At 38.1% G+C, this 21,719-nt stretch overlaps 2 protein-coding genes across 2 annotated transcripts; both read right to left on the bottom strand.

The window, feature by feature from the left end:
* Positions 1–113: 113 nt before the first annotated feature.
* On the bottom strand, positions 114–10,811 carry LOC130246303 (uncharacterized). Its single transcript, XM_056479187.1, has 11 exons — positions 10,620–10,811; positions 10,320–10,406; positions 9,104–9,332; positions 8,414–8,671; positions 7,756–7,850; positions 7,621–7,671; positions 7,165–7,540; positions 6,862–7,038; positions 6,555–6,643; positions 465–716; positions 114–368 (listed from the first exon to the last, which is right to left on the bottom strand). Exons 1-11 carry the CDS (start codon positions 10,809–10,811, stop codon positions 114–116), a joined length of 2,061 nt encoding a protein of 686 aa, XP_056335162.1.
* Positions 10,812–17,191: 6,380 nt separating this feature from the next.
* LOC130246304 (aurora kinase-like) lies at positions 17,192–20,481 on the bottom strand. The gene is made up of 8 exons (XM_056479188.1): positions 20,289–20,481; positions 19,599–19,856; positions 18,941–19,035; positions 18,806–18,856; positions 18,350–18,725; positions 18,047–18,223; positions 17,730–17,828; positions 17,192–17,589 (listed from the first exon to the last, which is right to left on the bottom strand). Exons 1-8 carry the CDS (start codon positions 20,479–20,481, stop codon positions 17,192–17,194), a joined length of 1,647 nt encoding a protein of 548 aa, XP_056335163.1.
* Positions 20,482–21,719: the final 1,238 nt, after the last annotated feature.

The raw sequence follows: 21,719 nt of genomic DNA on the forward strand, positions 1-21,719 counted from the left end.
ACGCTGAAATCAATTATTGTGTACATTTAAATGACCCCTAGTTATTCTGTCACTACGGCAACTTGAGTTGGTTTATAAAAATACACAACAATCTATAAAGTTATCAATCCTGATCATCGCACCACAAAACTCTGAACAAATCTCCCGTTGGCTAAGTTTGATCGGTTTGAGATTTGTGATTTGAGGTTTGTGATGATGCTGCGGCGCTCAAGAAGGACCAGGACTCTCCCCGTACACCTCAAGGACTTTTTGCTGAAGCGCATCTCTTCCGTTGAGGAGTGCTCAGTGGCGGCCAGGCCGGACACCAACAGCTGTATGTCGGACACTTCTGTGGAGGAGCGACACATGAGGAACGCGGCTTTCCTGTCCTTCGTCCAACAGCCTCAGTCTCCTTAGTGGGTGAGTGTCCGCAGAAGGTGCTGCTTTACATCCATAGCCGTGTGCAGGACTATCAGTTCATTTACCATAGTGTGATGGGCTCCTCCATAAAGAGGTAAGCTGGCCGATACAGCCTCCAGAGAGGCCTGGAAATAAAGCAGGGGCTGTGTGAGAAGCTGGACTGACCTGCATTGCTGGAGACCGAGCAGCCTGATGGACGTGAGTTCATCACAGAAAGCTGATCCGGGTCCAGCGTCACTCTTCACATCTTGGTGAACATCAGCAAAAAGTCGCTGCCCAAGGAGCCCCGGAGAAAGAAGCCCGGGCGCTGAACCATTCTAGTGTCAGATGGAGGATCAAAGGCACGTCTGTACATACTGTATATATTGTATATAGTTATAGAATCAGTTTGCAATACATCATTAAGTTTTATCACATTGCTGGATGTTTTGGTGAATGTCAGTGCTGTTGATATTCAGCTCTTGGGTTTTTCGGTTCTTTTGCATGGTCTGCCGTATCTTGACATGCGTTTAGCAAGGTTTTCTAGGCGGTCTCTTGCTTGTTGCTAGTCTCGTCTGAGTGGTTTTTGGCACATTGCTGGTTGTTTGGTTTGATAGTGCTGGCCGTTGGATTAGGGTAGGTTAAGGTCCCTCACACAGTTTCAGCCTGATGTGCTGTGAGGACTAGTGTGCATCAGTGATGGTGAGAGCTACTCCACTGGTACTTCACAGCTACCAGTAGGGTCACCCATAGTGGACAGGTCTCAGGTGAAATACCCGACCAAGACACACTTGAAAAACCACCAGACTCTGGACAGCAGAAGATTGGCTTGATGCTCCAGACAGAACATGTCACCTGAATGACCAGTAGGAACTGCTTATGTGGAGTTACAGATGGACCAATCCAAGCTATTGTTAGCTCTTCTCTCTAAATATATAACACACACACATACACAAAATGAATAAATCTTGCAGACGTTTAAGAATTAAATATTTATTGGTAAAATATTTATTAATTACCTTAATTTAAAGAACATTTGATATATTTCTGAAAAAACACTTTTCAGTGTCTTGAAATGAGTGAGTCTACGTTCACATGAATAAAATGAAAAGGTTATTTTATCAAACAGGTAATAATTACGGCCCTGAGGAAAAATATAACCACTTAAAATTATTATTGTTATCCTGAATTTAATTAATGCAAATCATTGTGGAAATTATGTTATTAATTGTAAGATTATTGTTATACTGAAAATGTTTACTGTTATGAAAATTGACTCAGAAATTACCACCGAAACTAAATTTGACCTCATTTACAACATGTGTATTTCTAAATCTTTGTGTGGTTATGAGCATAAGATCTGAGTTCAGAGTTTTAGTTTAAGAGCTATTTTTGACCTAGATTTTACTATTACTACATTACTCCTGCTATTAGTGAGGGGTGAAGCCGGACATTTTAAAATAAGTGGACCTTGGTGAAATAGGGTTAGGCCTTAGTGCCTACTCTTAAACCAAGTGTATCATAACTAGTTTCTTTTATTTATGATCTATGATAATACAGTAATTGATGTAACGAGTGACATGTTTGTATCCAATCCTCATTTTCAAATAAATAAATTGCAAAAGCGTGCAGAGAATCTGAAATCATTCACTTTGTCACGAGGCCAATAGAGAACTGACCTCGTCATTCAGCAATAAATATATAAATATTAGCATTTTTAAACTGATTCTGACACTTAACTATTTTTTCTTTATTAAGCTAGAAACAACAACAACAACAACAAAACACACACAATGAAAATATGACAACGTAAACAAGATGTTAATTTGCTTTATAACAGACTGGGCTAAACTGATTGTCAATTAAATTATTGGCAATAACTGCAGAAATGGTGATCCATACGGTGGCCATTAGCTAGCTTGAGTAATTGTTTATTTCAATTATATTTATTATTTTAACATACGAATTAAATACATAATTAAAACATATCTTTACATTGTGAAATTATGCTGCATTATTCACCCCTGTAGAAAACACTTTGCAGAATTAAAAAGCTAAATCATTCTCCTCCAGTAGGTGGCGAACACAGATCAGTAATGATTACCAGTGAAGTCTCTACACATTTGAGGGCACTTATTTTCCTCCTTTTTCAAGATTCAATTAAAACATAGTATTTGAAAGATACTATGCTGAGCCGTTAACATTTAGGCAGATCTCCTACTGCACCTTTAATTAACAGTCATACAAACATCTTTTCTGAAGCCTCTCTACTTGACGGTTGGTCTCGCGCGCCCATCATGTTTGTAGTTTATTTACACTTTTCACTCACGTTTGTAGTTCTATTCGAATTGCGTCCAATGCACAATGAACTGTGGGCAATATCAACAGTTAGAATATGGATGGTTCTGCACTTAAAAATTTTACCAGGAATAGTAAACCATCCTGGAACCTTTGGCATACTCTTTTCACCATACTATGGTTTGGGACATACTCATTCTATTTTCAAATACTATTTAGGATAGATAGTATGCGAGTTGGGGCACAGCATGTGTTTTGCTTCTGTTATCAACTTGTTATAAGCAATGATATTAAGAAAACAAAACAACTCAGCTGAATGTTTTCAGAATAGACAATGATTATGAAAAGGAAAACTTTGAAACTTGATAAAAGACTCTGTAAAACTAGGTGAAACTGGCCAAAGGATGTTGAGTTTAGCAAGCTTGAGTATGAGTATCAGAATCAGAATCAGTTTTATTGCCAAGTGTGCTTCACACACACAAGGAATTTGTTTTGGCTACAGAAGCTTCCAGTGTACATAAAGTGACAAGTGACAACACAAAATAAATCTGAAAAAATAAAATAATAATAATAAAAAAGATAAACATTAAACAGATGCGGTTAGTGAAGAAACCTGGATGTTGAGTTGTATGTACAGATTGTTATAAATATACAGGTTACAAGGTGCTGTGTACAAGTGCGAATGTAGAGAGTATTGCATTGTATATTGATATAAGGTGCTGCGACAAGTGCGTATGAGAAAGTATTGCACATATTTATTGCACAGTAGGGGAATATTTAACTGTTCATAAGGTCGACAGCCTGAGGAAAGAAACTTTTCCTGTGTCTGGCTGTTTTTGCGCTTGGTGCTCTGAAGCGCCGACCAGAAGGTAACAGTTCAAACAGGTAGTGTGCTGGGTGTGAGGCGTCCAGAGTGATTTTGCGAGCCCTTTTACTCACTCTGGAAGAGTACAGTTCTTGAAGTGTAGGAAGGGTTGTGCCAGTGATTCGTTCAGCAGTCCGAACTATTCGCTGTAGTCTATGGAGGTTGGTTTTGGCAGCTGAGCCGAACCAGACGGTGATTGAAGTGCAGAGGATGGATTGGATGACAGCTGAGTAAAACTGTACGAGCAGCTCCTGTGGCAGGTTGAACTTTTGCAGTGCAGTCGTTGGTGTACAGGGAGAAGAGCAGTGGAGAAAGAACACATCCCTGGGGGGCACCAGTGCTATAGGTGTGGCTGTCGGATGTGATTTTACCCATTCTGACTAGCTGTTGTCTATCTGTCAGAAAGCTGGTGATCCATTGACAGACAGAGCTAGGAACAGAGAGCTGGGCCAGTTTGTACTCAAGCAGTGATGGGACGATGGTGTTAAAGGCAGAACTGAAGTCCACAAACAGAATCCTTGCGTAGTTCCCTGGTTTGTCCAGATGTTGTAGGGTATAATGCAGTCCCATGTTGACTGCATCATTCACAGACCGGTTTGCTCTATAGGCGAACTGCAGGGGGTCCAGCAGGGGTCCAGTGATGTCCTTCAGATATGCTAGCACCAGTCTTTCGAACGACTTCATGGCCACAGATGTTAAGGCCACAGGTCTGAAGTCATTGAGTCCTGTGATCTTTGGCTTCTTCGGGATTGGGATGATAGTAGAGCGCTTAAAGCAGGATGGAACTTTGCGCTGTTCCAATGATCATATCTATGAGTATTCATATCTATCATACAATGTTTATGGTCTTCGGGTACAATTTGATCCCTGTTGTATGAATATTGTCACTGACCTCTGGAATAAGTGTTATTTCATTACAAATTGCTAAGGGAAATGTTCAACATTACAGAAGTCAATAATGCTGAGTGAATCAGATGAAAAGGGGATGTAGACTATGGCATGAGCTTTAATGTATTGGTTACGGGCTCTGTCTGCTATGGGTAATGATGACTTGTTTTCCTGATTTGGATTACTCTCTGGAATAATAATAATTTTAAAAAGGTTTAATAATTTGTAGTTGTGAAATTGAAGACTGCCATCCATATTGGGTTAAAAACCCATGCATAAATTCAACTGAGGGTCCAAAGTGAAATTACAGTTAACGCTTTGCTATCTGAAAGTTAGAAGGTAAATATTTTAGACTTGATGGCATTTAAACAGTGACACTGGCTTTGTGTTGATCGTGGATGGAAGTGAATAGCAGTGGGAAGGGGGATGTCGCGGATGTAAGTGAAGAGCGGGGATGGGGGGGGGGGTTCTTTCACGGATGAAAGTGTGTTTTAATGAATATTTGGCAGTTTATATCAAAGGAAGAGTCTTGTTTATATGCGGTGATAGAATTATTAAATCAGTCTGTTCTTGTTCAATTGGTGAAAAGTTTTACTGCCAAATGACAAATATGAAAGATTTTCAAATAATCGAGATTTTGAGCAGGTAGCTAACCTGTGAGCGTTTCTAACTGACCAGACAGTGAGAATCAAATAAATTTCTAACAAGGTTGTAATGGAAAAAGTGAAGCGCTATGAATACTTTCCGGATGCACTGTATTGAGATATCGTTCAGAATTATACGTGCACACACACCTGGAAATTTTGTAAGTCTGTGTTTTAACCAATCAAGTTAAAACACATGTATGTATGATGCAGTTGATGACGTTGTGTGAGAGTATAATTGTTGTTGTTTTGAGATTGTGAGCAGAACAACCTACAAACTCTGTGAGTGTTGAAGCTGTTTTCTGCTGATGAAACTGCAAACTATCTTCAGTAAACTTTATTTTAGTTGAATCTCTGACTTCGACTCTTCTTCATGTGACATTTTTGAGTTAAAACCGTTGGTCCCACTACACAGTTCCATTTTTTTATTGTGTCTTGGATTTTGAAACTCGAAATGCTCAACTCTGGGTAAATCTAGCTTTTCCTTTCATACTGCTTATAATTTACTAGGTAATCCAGGGTTAAGAACAGTGTGGAAAAATTCCTCATTTAAAAAAATTTTAATAATAAATAAAACTGAGTGTTGATTTGACAAAAGTTTACAACTGATCAAAGGTTAAAGGTTATTTAGACCTTATGCGATTTCAACACTTGTTATGGAATGAACCAACTTTCTTTCCTTTTCCAGCAGAATGGCTAGTGTCTGTATAAAGATACAGTATAAAAACCATTCATTACATATCCTCTTAAAGAGAGCTGTGCAAGTCTCTCTCTGTGTGTGAGAGAGAGTGTCTGCACAATCCTTTAGAAAGTCACACTTTCATCCCTGTAATTACTAAATTTGTTCATAGTTTCACAAAGCTTTGCTCAGCTACAGTCATGTCAGTTCATAAGTGTGTGTGAGAGTGTGTATCTGTTTAGCTGTCTTGATGTTAAAGTGTTTCATTCACTGGTCTGCTTTTTCAGCATCTTGGCTGATTTGATTGATTTTTGATGAAAACAGGACTGGTGCAACAGTTTTTTTTTATTCACAAATGTTTTCCTTTGTTGGGGCTGTGCCCTTTTCTCAGGATCATCTGTGCCTTTTGTAGGATCCTCTCTTTCAGCTGTGCCTTTTTCCAGGATCTTTTCTTGAGCCTGGACCTTTTTCAGGATCCTCTGTTGTTGCCGTGTCCTTTTTTTAAGTTCTTCTGTTGCGGCTATGACCTTGTTTTCTGAATTCTTTGTTGCTGCTGTGTCCTTTTTTTTTGCGTCAGGAACTGTGGTGCTCAGTAGTGCAAATAATCTTTCCCATTCATTTGCACCACGCTGCTTATTTCTTATTCCTTGACCTGAATCATACAGACACACAAAAAATCAAGGTTATTGATTCAGATTCTTCACCATAAACAAATAACATAAAAATGTACAATAAAAACCTTTTTCAAATGAAAGGAGAATCTATTTTCACAATCATTAGAAGCTGATCTACAGTTCAGTACCTCAAACCATTGATGGAGGAGGATTTCTTCCAGAGGAATCCGCTGGCTTGGGTTTTCCTCCAGGAGAGCTTGAATCAAATGACAGCATTCTGTGCAGAACGATGGTGGGAAGAGGTGAGAGAAACACATTATTAACTTCAACTTTACATCTGCTGTCAGTTTATTCATCTATAAGATCTGACTCAACTTTCCTTTAGAATCAGAACATTGTCACCATTATCCAATATCCAACTCTTAGTTTTAATCCATCATTTTGTATGATTTAAACTACAACTGCTCGTCTATGATGTGATGAATGACGTCTTACCTTCTGACAATCCAGGCTCAGTCCAGTTTCCATCATTGATCTTCTGCATGTCCGTGGCTTCAGGAAATCGTTGACACAGCAGCAGGAATAACAGAACTCCCAAAGACCATACAGTGGATGGTTCTGCGTGGTATTCGTTGCTCATGAAGTACTCCGGTGGGAAGTACTCCTTTGTGCCTGAAGGAACAAGATTTGGTCTCAGCATGAAGTACTAAAGCATGTTTACTCTGTATCCGTTAAGATGAAAATACATGATTGACCAAATTCACAGTCCAGACTACAGGTGTTCTGTTTAATACATACCACAGAAACTGTCATAGCCAAATTCTTGGAGAAGAACCCCACAGCCAAAGTCAATTAGCTTGACCTCAAGCGTGTCCGTGTTGACTAGCAGGTTCTCCAGCTTTATGTCGCGGTGAAAAACCCCACGTCTGCAGCACATGAGACCGGCCATTGTTGCCTGCGCCATGATCCCTTGAGCCTGGCGCTCACTGATGGAGCCCAGAGACATTGTGAAGTCGAACAGATCTACACATGGTGAAGGTCGTTCCAGGATCATGATGTAACAATCCTGCTGGTCCTGCCAGTCCAGCAGCTCAATGATCTCTGGAACCTTGCCGCCTCTATGAGCCAGTATCAACAGGCCGATCTCTAAAGGAAGGGGCTCAGGATGACCAGCCTAGAAGAAAGATTAGTTAGGCGATGTTGCTTTCCCAGATACACTGTTGTCAGTGCCTTTACATGTTTAAGTCTACTTACGATGTAGATGTATTTCATGTTTGATGGCTTTCTGGCAATTTTTACAGCCGCCTGTTCAACAAAACAACACTTCTGTTATAATCACATCAAGTGCACTAAAAAGTGAACATAATATATGTTAAAGGGATTATTCACCTCAAGGCCATCCTCCAAGCGCTTCCCTTCATACACGCTGCCAAATCCTCCCTCTCCAATCTCCTCGCCGAGTTCATACCGGTCCAGAATGTCACCTGTTAAAAGATGAATAATCGCAGCTGATGTGAAATGTCAAGCACTGACAGAAGTGTGTGTAATGTTTGAGGTAATGGCAGTAAAACCTCACCCTCGGTCCACCTGTAGTGGACTGAAGCTGGAGGGGTTCGATCCTGCTGATCTTCTGGAGAAGGGACTTTCATACCACTAGAAAGAGGTTCAACATCTAAAGAGGGGAATACACATATGTCTATATTCAATAATTCAATATATCGTGAAAATGAACCTGCACAATATTGATATAGTGAACACTTCAAAATAGAGTGAACAATGATTGAAACTTCTAGAGTGCTTTTTAAAAATATTCAGATTGTAATAGCAGTGGTGTTCATAACAGCATCAAATGCTTGGAGACTTCATTGGTTAATTAACTTAATAGTTCAAACATTTTCACATGTTAATCTGGCCTAATGCATGCGGAAATACTGACTGAAGATTCTGAGACTATTTATAGAGCTTAATGTAATGTACTCTACTTTATACAGGACTGAAAAGGATGATGAGAGAAGGCCACACATTCTCAAATGGCCACTAGATTTACCTTCAGAACTCTTCTTGTGGATCTGAACAGAAGTCTGGTCCTCCTGACTAGAGCTGCTGCTGGACGTCTGGACTTTACAAGAGAGCAGCTTCTCAGGACTGTCAGTCCTCCACCTCTTTCTCTCATTTTCCTCAGCAACATCAGTGGACTGAAGGCTGCTGATGGATGTCGGAGGTGTTTGAGGATGGATATCGTTCACATGAAAGCTGTGACAACTTCGTTTTCTCTTTTGGCCAGAAGACATCCACTGGTTGTCATCTGTATTTAGAGTTGTAAGACATGCATTAATGATAATGGATTATAAAATTGATTTGTATTCAATCAAATATTGATATTTATACCATTTTTATATTTCAGTAATATTAATAATAATATGCAGTGATTAAATGATTTGTGGACAATACAGTTTGTTGTAAAGTTTTCTCTTTTTGTAGATATATAATGAGAAACTTTGATTACCAAACAATTGGTTCTACTTAGATTTGTGTTACAAACCTAAAATAAGTTAAAAAGTTTTATTTTTTATTGTTTGTGTTCAGTTTTTAGTTACTATACTCTCAAAATCATTCCTCATAAATCTGCAAAAATAGCAAAACATGTCCACAGAATCTGTCTGGCCCTATATGTATATGTACAGAGATCTAGTAAACACAAAACATTGTCAGATTGTCAAACTGTGACTGGATTTACCCTCAGTGTAAAGGGAGAGCGGCTTCTGAAAACTCTCCCACCTCCTCTTCTTTCTCACTTGTATCTCAATCTCCTCTCCAACACCAACAGGAGAATGGTTCTCAGCCACATTGGTGCTGGATGTCGGAGGTGTACGAAGATGGGAATCATACACTTTAGTGTCTTGAGAACAACGCTTTCTTTTCAATGCCATAATAACAGAATTCACTGGGAAAACTACTATTACTAACTGCAATGAGAAGACGCAATGAGGAGATTCTGAACTGTCTTCTACTTTTAATGCTGCATTCTACTGTTTCTATGACAGCGCATTCCAGAACACTTGTTTACATTCAAAATCAACATTCAAAAACAGCATTATGGACTAGATATCTACATATATAACTAGATATATAATAGACAGACAGGCAGATATAAGCTATAATCTTTAATCTTTCACTTCTCAATAATAAAGAACAGTATTTTCACCACAAATATCTAAATAAATCCAAGAAAAAAACTTGTAAATACAACACCAAACTAATTCTGAAACATTATTATCCAGCAACTAAATAAAACACTGTAATTTTAAGAGTAGATAGATTTTATGTGCAATAATTTTGCTTTAATTGAAGAAAAAAATATGAAATGTAGGAATTGCTTAAAGAACAAACTCAAAATGACATTATTAGGCCCACATTTAGTCATGTGATGTGTGTGATGTAAAACATCGGTTTTTGCAGGTTTTTCCTGCATCGACAATTAGGGAGGTGACCACCTCTATCAAATTTTGTACAACATCCACCTTTTGACAAAAACAGGTAGATAAGATCGATAAATCTGCAAGAATAATCCAAATATGTTTATTTTAAGTAGCAAACATGTCATGATGGCACTACTAAATGAATAATGCCTGAATAGTGTCATGTGCTCATTCAAACTTTTATCTAAGCATTGTCAGCTGTAGTCACCAAGCAGTGTATAAAATAGTTTGTGTTTATGTGGTAAAATGTTTTGTGTATAAAATATTTGACCTCTCAGATGAGTGTCACTTTTACCTCAGGGTGGAGCTTCCTTCACCTCCACAACACAGGAACGTCCAAAAGATTTATCCCGACAGAACCAAAAGAAAAAGACTTTCACCTTCATTTTTTTAAACATTTTTCCACACTAAAGATACAAGATTTCTGCTGATTTTCTTCTGCCAATTTCCTCTTTTTTTCATTACCATTTTTACCCTCACGCTCTTATTTGGCTCAAGTTTCAGCGGGAGGTTCCTCCACTGCCTCCTGCTGGCAGATTCAGGGAAGTGCAGGACCAGTTTCTGTTATTTAGTGGAAATTTCCATAGACATGAGTTTTACACTGCACAAAATGTGTATTGGATTAGATTATAACATTTGAATAATCTAAAAAAATAATGTTTGAAATTGTACAACAATTATAAACCTTAATAGTTACTAAATTAGGCCATAGACATTATAATAAGATTGTTTCAAATTTATTGATAAGTTGAAGGTTTTTTCACAGTAGCCTACTTGACTCTGAAGACTCTCTTGACTCTGAAGTCTGGAGATAAAGCAGCGGCTGTGAGAGAAGCTGCACGGGCCTGCACTGCTGAAGACTGAGCAGCCAGATGCACATTTGTTCATCACAGAGAGCAGATCCATGTCCAGCAAAGAGCTGCTGCCCAAGGAGGCCAGGAGAAAGAAGCCCAGGCACTGAGCCATTCTAGTGCCAGATGGAGGATCAAGGGTGCGTATGTAATACTGTATTGTATATAGTTATAGAATAAGTTTGCAATACATCATTCAAGTTTTATCACATTGCTGGATGTTTTGGTGATTGTCAGTGCTGTTGATATTCAGCTTTTGGGTTGTTGAGTTCTTTTGGATAGTTTGCTGTGTGTTGACATGCGTGTAGCAAGGTTTTCTAGGCAGTATCTTGCTTGTTGCTGGTCTCCTCTGAGTGGTTTCACAGACGTGAGTTTTACACTGCACAAAATGTGTATTGGATTGGATTATAAATTTGAATTAACTAAAAGATAATGGGCAATGCGGTTGGCGGTTCATTCCGCTGTGGCGACCCCGGAATAATAACGGGACTAAGCCGAAAAGAAAATGAATGAATAAAAAATAATGTTTGAAATTGTACAATTTGTACAACAATTATGAAACTGTTATAAAGGCCATATACATTATCATAGGATTAATTCAAACTGATTAATAAGTTGAAGGTTTTTTCACAGCACTTGGCTCTGATTGTAGACAATAGTTGAGTCTTGAAGTTAGAAAAAAAAATCAGAGAGCACCTTGGGTTAGGGTTTGTGTTGGGCACCAGATTTCTGACATGGAAATGAATGACGATTTCAAAATTAAAAGTTCAAAAGTAAAAATATCATAATTAAGAAATCGGATATGGGCCCGCTATTATTATACCTAATAATCTTCAAGATATTTTCTGTATTTAATAACTTTTAACAAAAACTGTCCCTTACACCAGTGTTTCCTAACCCTGTTCCTGAAGGCACACCAACAGTCCATATTTTCAACCTCTCCCTAATCAAACACACCTGAATCAACTCATCAGAACATTAGAAGAGTCTCCAAAACCTGAAGTTAATGGGTCAGATAAGAGAAACACCCAAAATATGTACTGTTAGTGTGCCTCCAGGAACAGGGTTGGGAAACACTGCCTTACACAATACAGCTCGTGCTGCTCTAATTGACTTAATGCTGAAATCAATTATTGTGTACATTTAAATGACCCTTAGGTATTCTGTCACTACGGCAACTTGAGTTGGTTTATAAAAATACACAACAATCTATGAAGTTATCAATCCTGATCATCATGCTACAAAACTCTGAACAAATCTCCCGTTGGCTAAGTTTGATCGGTTTGAGATTTGTGATTTGAGGTTTGTGATGACGCTGCGGCGCTCAAGAAGGACCAGGACTCTCGCCGGACACCTCAAGGACTTTTTGCTGAAGCGCATCTCTTCTGTTGAGGAGTGCTCAGTGGCGGCCAGGCCGGACACCAACAGCTGTATGTCGGACGCTTCTGTGGAGGAGCGACACATGAGAAACGCGGCTTTCCTGTCCTTCGTCCCACAGCCTCAGTCTCCTTAGTGAGTGAGTGTCCGCAGAAGGTGCTGCTTTACATTCATGGCCGTGTGCAGGACTATCAGCACATCTACCATAGTGTGATGGGCTCCTCCATGAAGAGGTGAGCTGGCCGATACAGCCTCCAGAGAGGCCTGGAAATAAAGCAGGGGCTGTGTGAGAAGCTGGACCGACCTGCATTGCTGGAGACCGAGCAGCCTGATGGACGTGAGTTCATCACAGAGAGCTGATCCGGGTCCAGCGTCACTCTTCAAATCTTGGTAAACATCAGCAAAAAGCCGCTGCCCAAGGAGCCCCGGAGAAAGAAGCCCGGGCGCTGAACCATTCTAGTGTCAGATGGAGGATCAAAGGCACGTCTTTACATACTGTATATATTGTATATAGTTATAGAATCAGTTTGCAATACATCATTAAGTTTTATCACATTGCTGGATGTTTTGGTGAATGTCAGTGCTGTTGATATTCAGCTTTTGGGTTTTTCGGTTCTTTTGCATGGTCTGCCGTATCTTGACATGCGTTTAGCAAGGTTTTCTAGGCAGTCTCTTGCTTGTTGCTAGTCTCCTTTGAATGGTTTTTGGCACATTGCTGGTTGTTTGGTTTGATAGTGCTGGCCGTTGGATTAGGGTAGGTTAAGGTCCCTCACACAGTTTGCAGCCTGATGTGCTGTGAGGACTAGTGTGCATCAATGATGCTGAGAGCTACTCCATTGGTACTTCACAACTACCAGTTGGGTCACCCATAGTGGACAGGTCTCAGGTGAGATACCCGACCAAGACACACTTGAAAAACCACCAGACTCTGGACAGCAGAAGATTGGCTTGATGCTCCAGACAGAACAGTAGGAACTGCTTATTTAGAGTTACAGATGGACCAATCCAAGCTATTGTTAGCTCTTCTCTCTAAATATATAACACACACACATACACAAAATGAATAAATCTTGCAGACGTTTAAGAATTAAATATTTATTGGTAAAATATTTATTAATTACCTTAATTACAAGAACATTTGATATATTTTTGAAAAAACACTTTTCAGTGTCTTGAAATGAGTGAGTCTACGTTCACATGAATAAAATGAAAAGGTTATTTTATCAAACAGGTAATAATTACGGCCCTGAGGAAAAATATAACCACTTAAAAAGTATTATTGGTTATCCTGAATTTAATTAATGCAAATCATTGTGGAAATTATGTTATTAATTGTAAGATTATTGTTATACTGAAAATGTTTAATGTTATGAAAATTGACTCAGAAATCACCACAGAAACTAAATTTGACCTCATTTACAACATGTGTATTTCTAAATCTTTGTGTGGTTATGAGCATAAGATCTGAGTTCAGAGTTTTAGTTTAAGAGCTATTTTTGACCTAGATTTTACTATTACTACATTACTCCTGCTATTAGTGAGGGGTGAAGCCGGACATTTTAAAATAAGTGGACCTTGGTGAAATAGGGTTAGGCCTTAGTGCCTACTCTTAAACCAAGTGTATCATAACTAGTTTCTTATATTTATGATCTATGATAATACAGTAATTGATGTAACGAGTTACATGTTTGTATCCAATCCTCATTTTTAAATAAATAAATTGCAAAAGCGTGCAGAGAATCTGAAATCATTCACTTTGTCACGAGGCCAATAGAGAACTGACCTCGTCATTCAGCAATAAATATATAAATATTAGCATTTTTAAACTGATTCTGCCATTTAAATATTTTTCCTTTATTAAACTAGAAACAACAACAACAACAACAAAACACACACAATGAAAATATGACAACGTAAACAAGATGTTAATTTGCTTTATAACAGACTGGGCTAAACTGATTGTCAATTAAATTATTGGCAATAACTGCAGAAATGGTGATCCATATGGTGGTCATTAGCTAGCTTGAGTAATTGTTTATTTTTAATTAGATTTATTATTTTAACATACGAGTTAAATACATAATTAAAACATATCTTTACATTGTGAAATTATGCTGCATTATTCACCCCTGTAGAAAACACTTTGCAGAATAAAAAAGCTAAATCATTCTCCTCCAGTAGATGGCGAACACAGATCAGTAATGATTACCAGTGAAGTCTCTACACATTTGAGGGCACTTATTTTCCTCCTTTTTCAAGATTTAATTAAAACATAGTATTTGAAAGATACTATGCTAAGCCGTTAACATTTAGGCAGATCTCCTACTGCACCTTTAATTAACAGTCATACAAACATCTTTTCCGAAGCCTCTCTACTTGACGGTTGCTCTCGGCGTCCATCATGTTTGTAGTTTATTTACACTTTTCACTCACGGTTGTAGTTTTATTCGAATCGCGTTCAATGCACAATGAACTGTGGGCAATATCAACAGTTAGAATATGGATGGTTTTACACTTAAAATTTTTACCAGGAATAGTAAACCATCCTGGAACCTTTGGCATACTCTTTTCACCATACTATGGTTGGAGACATACTCATTCTATTTTCAAATACTATTTAGGATAGATAGTATGCGAGTTGGGGCACAGCATGTGTTTTGCTTCTGTTATCAACTTGTTATAAGCAATGATATTAAGAAAACAAAACAACTCAGCTGATTGTTTTCAGAATAGACAATGATTATGAAAAGGAAAACTTTGAAACTTAATAAAAGACTCTGTAAAACTAGGTGAAACTGGCCAAAGGATGTTGAGTTTAGCAAGCTTGAGTATGAGTATTCATATCTATCGTACAATGTTTGTGGTCTTCAGGTACAATTTGATCCCTGTTATATGAATATTGTCACTGACCTCTGGAATGTGTTATTTCATTACAAATTGCTAAGTGAAATCTTAAACGTTACAGAAGTCAATAATGCTGAGTGAATCAGATGAAAAGAGGATGTAGACTATGGGATAAGCTTTAATGGATCAGTTACGGGCTCTGTCTGCTATGCGTAATGATGACTTCTTTTCCTGATTTGGATTACTCTCTGGAATAATAATAATTTTAAAAAGGTTTAATAATTTGTAGCTGTGAAATTGAAGACTGCCATCCATATTGGGTTAAAAACCCATGCCTAAATTCAACTGAGGATCCAAAGTGAAATTACAGTTAACGCTTTGCTATCTGAATGTTAGAAGGCAAGGCAAGGCAAGTTTATTTATATAGCACATTTCATACACAGTGGCAATTCAAAGTGCTTTACATAAACAGGAATAAAAGAAACAAGTATAAGAGAAATAAAAACAAATAATAGAAATGGTAAAAATAAAATAAAATAAAAGCTGATAAAATGTGTTATAAAAGACTTAAAAAGAAGAGAAAAACATAGTAGTTCGATCTGTCGGACGTAGCACAGTGCTCATTCAGTAAAGGCACAGCTAAACAGATGTGTTTTCAGTCTTGATTTGAACGTGCCTAATGTTGGAGCACATCTGATCATTTCTGGAAGCTAATTCCAGCAGCGAGGGGCTTAGTAGCTGAAAGCCGATACACCCTGCTTTGACTGAACTCTTGGAATTTATAGTTTATTTGATCCTAAAGATCTGAGTGATCTGTTAGGTTTGTATTCAGTGAGCATATCTATAATGTATTGAGGTCCTAGGCCATTTAGTGATTTATAGACCAATAATAATTCTTTAAAATCTATTCTGAATGTTACTGGGAGCCAGTGTAAAGACCTGAGGACAGGTGTGATGTGCTCTGATTTCCTGGTTCTGGTCAGAATTCTGGCCGCAGCGTTCTGGATGAGCTGCAACTGTCTCAGTAAATATTTTAGACTTGATGGCATTTAAACAGTGACACTGGCTTTGTGTTGATTGTGGATGGAAGTGAATAGCGGTGGGGAGGGGGATGTCGTGGATGTAAGTGAAGAGGGGGGTTCTTTCACAGACGAGTGTGTTTTAATGAATATTTGTCAGTTTATATCAAAGTAAGAGTCTTGTTTATATGCGGTGATAGAATTATTAAATCAGTCTGTTCTTGTTCAATTGGTGATATTTTTGAACAAGTTTTACTGCCAAATGACAAATATGAAAGATTTTCAAATAATCGAGATTTTGAGTAGGTACTTAACCTGTGAGTGTTTCTAACTGACCAGACAGTGAGAATCAAATAAATTTCTAACTAGGTTGTAATGGAAAAACTGAAGCGCTATGAATACTTTCCGGATGCACTGTATTGAGATATCGTTCAGAATTATACACACACACACACCTGGAAATTTTGTAAGTCTGTCTGTGTTTTAACCAATCAAGTTAAAACACATGTATGTGTGATGCAGTTGATGACGTTGTGTGAGAGTATAAATGTTGTTGATTTGAGATTGTGAGCAGAACAACCTACGAACTCTTTGTGAGTGCTGAAGCTGTTTTCCGCTGATGAAACTGCAAACTATCTTCAGTAAACTTTATTTTAGTTGAATCTCTGACTCAGACTCTTCTTCATGTGACATTTTTGGGTTAAAACCGTTGGTCCCGCTACACAGTCTTCCATTTTTTTATTGTGTCTTGGATTTTGAAACTCAAAATGCTCAACTCTGGGTAAATCTAGCTTTTCCTTTCATACTGCTTATAATTTACTAGGTAATCCAGGGTTAAGAACAGTGTGGAAAAATTCCTCATTTAACAAAATTCTAATAATAAATAAAACTGAGTGTTGATTTGACAAAAGTTTACAACTGATCAAAGGTTAAAGGTCATTTAGGCCTTATGCGGTTTCAACACTTGTTATGGAATGAACCAACTTTCTTTCCTTTTCCAGCAGAATGGCTAGTGTCTGTATAAAGATACAGTATAAAAACCATTCATTACATATCCTCTTAAAGAGAGCTGTGCAAGTCTCTCTCTCTGTGTGAGAGAGAGTGTCTGCACAATCCTTTAGAAAGTCACACTTTCATCACTGTAATTACTAAATTTGTTCATAGTTTCACAGAGCTTTGCTCAGCTACAGTCATGTCAGTTCATAAGTGTGTGTGAGAGTGTGTATCTGTTTAGCTGTCTTGATGTTTAAGTGTTTCATTCACTGCTGTCTGCTTTTTCAGCATCTTCTCTGATTTGATTGATTTTTGATGAAAACAGGACTGGTGCAACAGTTTTTTTATTCATGTTTTTATTCACAAATGTTTTCCTTTGTTGGGGCTGTGCCCTTTTCTCAGGATCATCTGTGCCTTTTGTAGGATCCTCTCTTTCAGCTGTGCCTTTTTCCAGGATCTTTTCTTGAGCCTGGACCTTTTTCAGGATCCTCTGTTGTTGCTGTGTCCTTTTTTTAAGTTCTTCTGTTGCGGCTATGACCTTGTTTTCTGGATTCTTTGTTGCTGCTGTGTCCTTTTTTGCGTCAGGAACTGTGGTGCTCAGTAGTGCAAATAATCTTTCCCATTCATTTGCACCACGCTGCTTATTTCTTATTCCTTGACCTGAATCATACAGACACACAAAAAATCAAGGTTATTGATTCAGATTCTTCACCATAAACAAATAACATAAAAATGTACAATAAAAACCTTTTTCAAATGAAAGGAGAATCTATTTTCACAATCATTAGAAGCTGATCTACAGTTCAGTACCTCAAACCATTGATGGAGGAGGATTTCTTCCAGAGGAATCCGCTGGCTTGGGTTTTCCTCCAGGAGAGCTTGAATCAAATGACAGCATTCTGTGCAGAACGATGGTGGGAAGAGGTGAGAGAAACACATTATTAACTTCAACTTTACATCTGCTGTCAGTTTATTCATCTATAAGATCTGACTCAACTTTCCTTTAGAATCAGAACATTGTCACCATTATCCAATATCCAACTCTTAGTTTTAATCCATCATTTTGTATGATTTAAACTACAACTGCTCGTCTATGATGTGATGAATGACGTCTTACCTTCTGACAATCCAGGCTCAGTCCAGTTTCCATCATTGATCTTCTGCATGTCCGTGGCTTCAGGAAATCGTTGACACAGCAGCAGGAACAACAGAACTCCCAAAGACCATACAGTGGATGGTTCTGCGTGGTATTCGTTGCTCAGGAAGTACTCCGGTGGGAAGTACTCCTTTGTGCCTGAAGGAACAAGATTTGGTCTCGGCATGACATACTAAAGCATGTTTTCTCTGTATCCGTTAAGATGAAAATACATGATTGGCCAAAATCACAGTCCAGACTACAGGTGTTCTGTTTAATACATACCACAGAAACTGTCATAGCCAAATTCTTGGAGAAGAACCCCACAGCCAAAGTCAATTAGCTTGACCTCAAGCGTGTCCGTGTTGACTAGCAGGTTCTCCAGCTTTATGTCGCGGTGAAAAACCCCACGTCTGCAGCACATGAGACCGGCCATCGTTGCCTGCGCCATGATCCCTTGAGCCTGGCGCTCACTGATGGAGCCGAGAGACATTGTGAAGTCGAACAGATCTACACATGGTGAAGGTCGTTCCAGGATCATGATGTAACAATCCTGCTGGTCCTGCCAGTCCAGCAGCTCAATGATCTCTGGAACCTTGCCGCCTCTATGAGCCAGTATCAACAGGCCGATCTCTAAAGGAAGGGGCTCAGGATGACCAGCCTAGAAGAAAGATTAGTTAGGCGGTGTTGCTTTCCCAGATACACTGTTGTCAGTGCCTTTACATGTTGAAGTCTACTTACGATGTAGATGTATTTCATGTTTGATGGCTTTCTGGCAATTTTTACAGCCACCTGTTCAACAAAACAACACTTCTGTTATAATCACATCAAGTGCACTAAAAAGTGAACATAGTATATGTTAAAGGGATTATTCACCTCAAGGCCATCCTCCAAGCGCTTCCCTTCATACACGCTGCCAAATCCTCCCTCTCCAATCTCCTCACCGAGTTCATACCAGTCCAGAATGTCACCTGTTAAATGATGAATAATCGCAGCTGATGTGAAATGTCAAGCACTGACAGAAGTGTGTGTAATGTTTGAGGTAATGGCAGTAAAAACTCACCCTCGGTCCACCTGTAGTGGACTGAAGTTGGAGGGGTTCGATCCTGCTGATCTTCTGGAGAAGGGACTTTCAAACCACTAGAAAGAGGTTCAACATCTAAAGAGGGGAATAGACATATGTCTATATTCAATAATTCAATATATCGTGAAAATGAACCTGCACAATATTGATATAGTGAACACTTCAAAATAAAGTGAACAATGATTGAAACTTCTAGAGTGCTTTTTAAAAATATTCAGATTGTAATAGCAGTGGTGTTCATAACAGCACCAAATGCTTGGAGACTTCATTGGTTAATTAACTTAATAGTTCAAACATTTTCACATGTTAATCTGGCCTAATGCATGCTGAAATACTGACTGAAGATTCTGAGTCTATTTATAGAGCTTAATGTAATGTACTCTACTTTATGCAGGACTGAAAAGGATGATGAGAGAAGGCCACACATTCTCAAATGGCCACTAGATTTACCTTCAGAACTCTTCTTGTGGATCTGAACAGAAGTCTGGTCCTCCTGACTAGAGCTGCTGCTGGACGTCTGGACTTTACAAGAGAGCAGCTTCTCAGCACTGTCAGTCCTCCTCCTCTTTCTCTCATTTTCCTCAGCAACATCAGTGGACTGAAGGCTGCTGATGGATGTCGGAGGTGTTTGAGGATGGAAATCGTTCACATGAGAGCTGTGACAACTTCGTTTTCTCTTTTGGCCAGAAGACATCCACTGGTTGTCATCTGTATTTAGAGATGTAAGACATGCATTAATGATAATGGCTTATAAAATTGACTTGTATTCAATCAAATATTGATATTTATACCATTTTTATATTTCAGTAATATTAATAATAATATGCAATGATTAAATGATTTGTGGACAATACAGTTTGTTGTAAAGTTTTCTCTTTTAGTAGATATATAATGAGAAACTTTGATTACCAAACAATTGGTTCTACTTAGATTTGTGGTACAAACCTAAAATAAGTTAAAAAGTTTTATTTTTTATTGTTTGTGTTCAGTTTTGAGTTACTATACTCTCAAAATCATTCCTCATAAATCTGCAAAAATAGCAAAACATGTCCACAGAATCTGTCTGGCCCTATATGTATATGTACAGAGATCTAGTAAACACAAAACATTGTCAGATTGTCAAACAGTGACTGGATTTACCCTCAGTGTAAAGGGAGAGCGGCTTCTGAAAACTCTCCCACCTCCTCTTCTTTCTCACTTGTATCTCAATCTCCTCTTCAACACCAACAGGAGAATGGTTCTCAACCACATTGGTGCTGGATGTTGGAGGTGTACGAAGATGGGAATCATACACTTTAGTGTCTTGAGAACAACGCTTTCTTTTCAATGCCATAATAACAGAATTCACTGGGAAAACTACTATTACTAACTGCAATGAGAAGACGCAATGAGGAGATTCTGAACTGTCTTCTACTTTTAATGCTGCATTCTTCTGTTTCTATAACAGCGCATTCCGGAACACTTGTTTACATTCAAAATCAACATTCAAAAACAGCATTATGGACTAGATATCTACATATATAACTAGATATATAATAGACAGACAGGCAGATATAAGCTATAATCTTTAATCTTTCACTTCTCAATAATAAAGAACAGTATTTTCACCACAAATATCTAAATAAATCCAAGAAAAAAACTTGTAAATACAACACCAAACTAATCCTGAAACACTATTATCCAGCAACTAAATAAAACACTGTAATTTTAAGATTAGATAGATTTTATGTGCAATAATTTTGCTTTAATTGAAGAAAAAAAATATTAAATGTAGGAATTGCTTACAGAACAAACTCAAAATGACATTATTAGGCCCACATTTAGTCATGGGATGTGTGTGATGTAAAACATCGGTTTTTGCAGGTTTTTCCTGCAACAACAATTATGAGGGAGGAGACCACCTCTATCAAATTTTGTACAACATCCACCTTTTGACAAAAACAGGTAGATAAGATCGATAAATTTGCAAGAATAATCCAAATATGTTTATTTCAATTAGCAAACATGTCATGATGGCACTACTAAATGAATAATGCCTGAATAGTGTCATGTGCTCATTCAAACTTTTATCTAAGCATTGTCAGCTGTAGTCGCCAAGCAGTGTATAAAATAGTTTGTGTTTATGTGGTAAAATGTTTTGTGTATAAAATATTTGACCTCTCAGATGAGTGTCACTTTTACCTCAGGGTGGAGTATCCTTCACCTCCACAACACTGGAACGTCCAAAAGATTTATCCCGACAGAACCAACAGAAAAAGACTTTCACCTTCATTTTTTTAAACATTTTTCCACACTAAAGATATAAGATTTCTGCTGATTTTCTTCTGCCAATTTCCTCTTTTTTTCATTACCATTTTTACCCTCACGCTCTCATTTGGCTCAAGTTTCAGCGGGAGGTTCCTCCACTGCCTCCTGCTGGCAGATTCAGGGAAGTGCAGGACCAGTTTCTATTATTTAGTGGAAATTTCCATAGACATGAGTTTTACACTGCACAAAATGTGTATTGGATTGGATTATAAAATTTGAATAAACTAATATTAAATTTAAGATTTGAATTTGTAAAAACGAATG

The sequence above is a fragment of the Danio aesculapii genome, chromosome 19 (genome assembly GCF_903798145.1).
Source record: "Danio aesculapii chromosome 19, fDanAes4.1, whole genome shotgun sequence".
Taxonomy (NCBI): domain Eukaryota; kingdom Metazoa; phylum Chordata; class Actinopteri; order Cypriniformes; family Danionidae; genus Danio; species Danio aesculapii.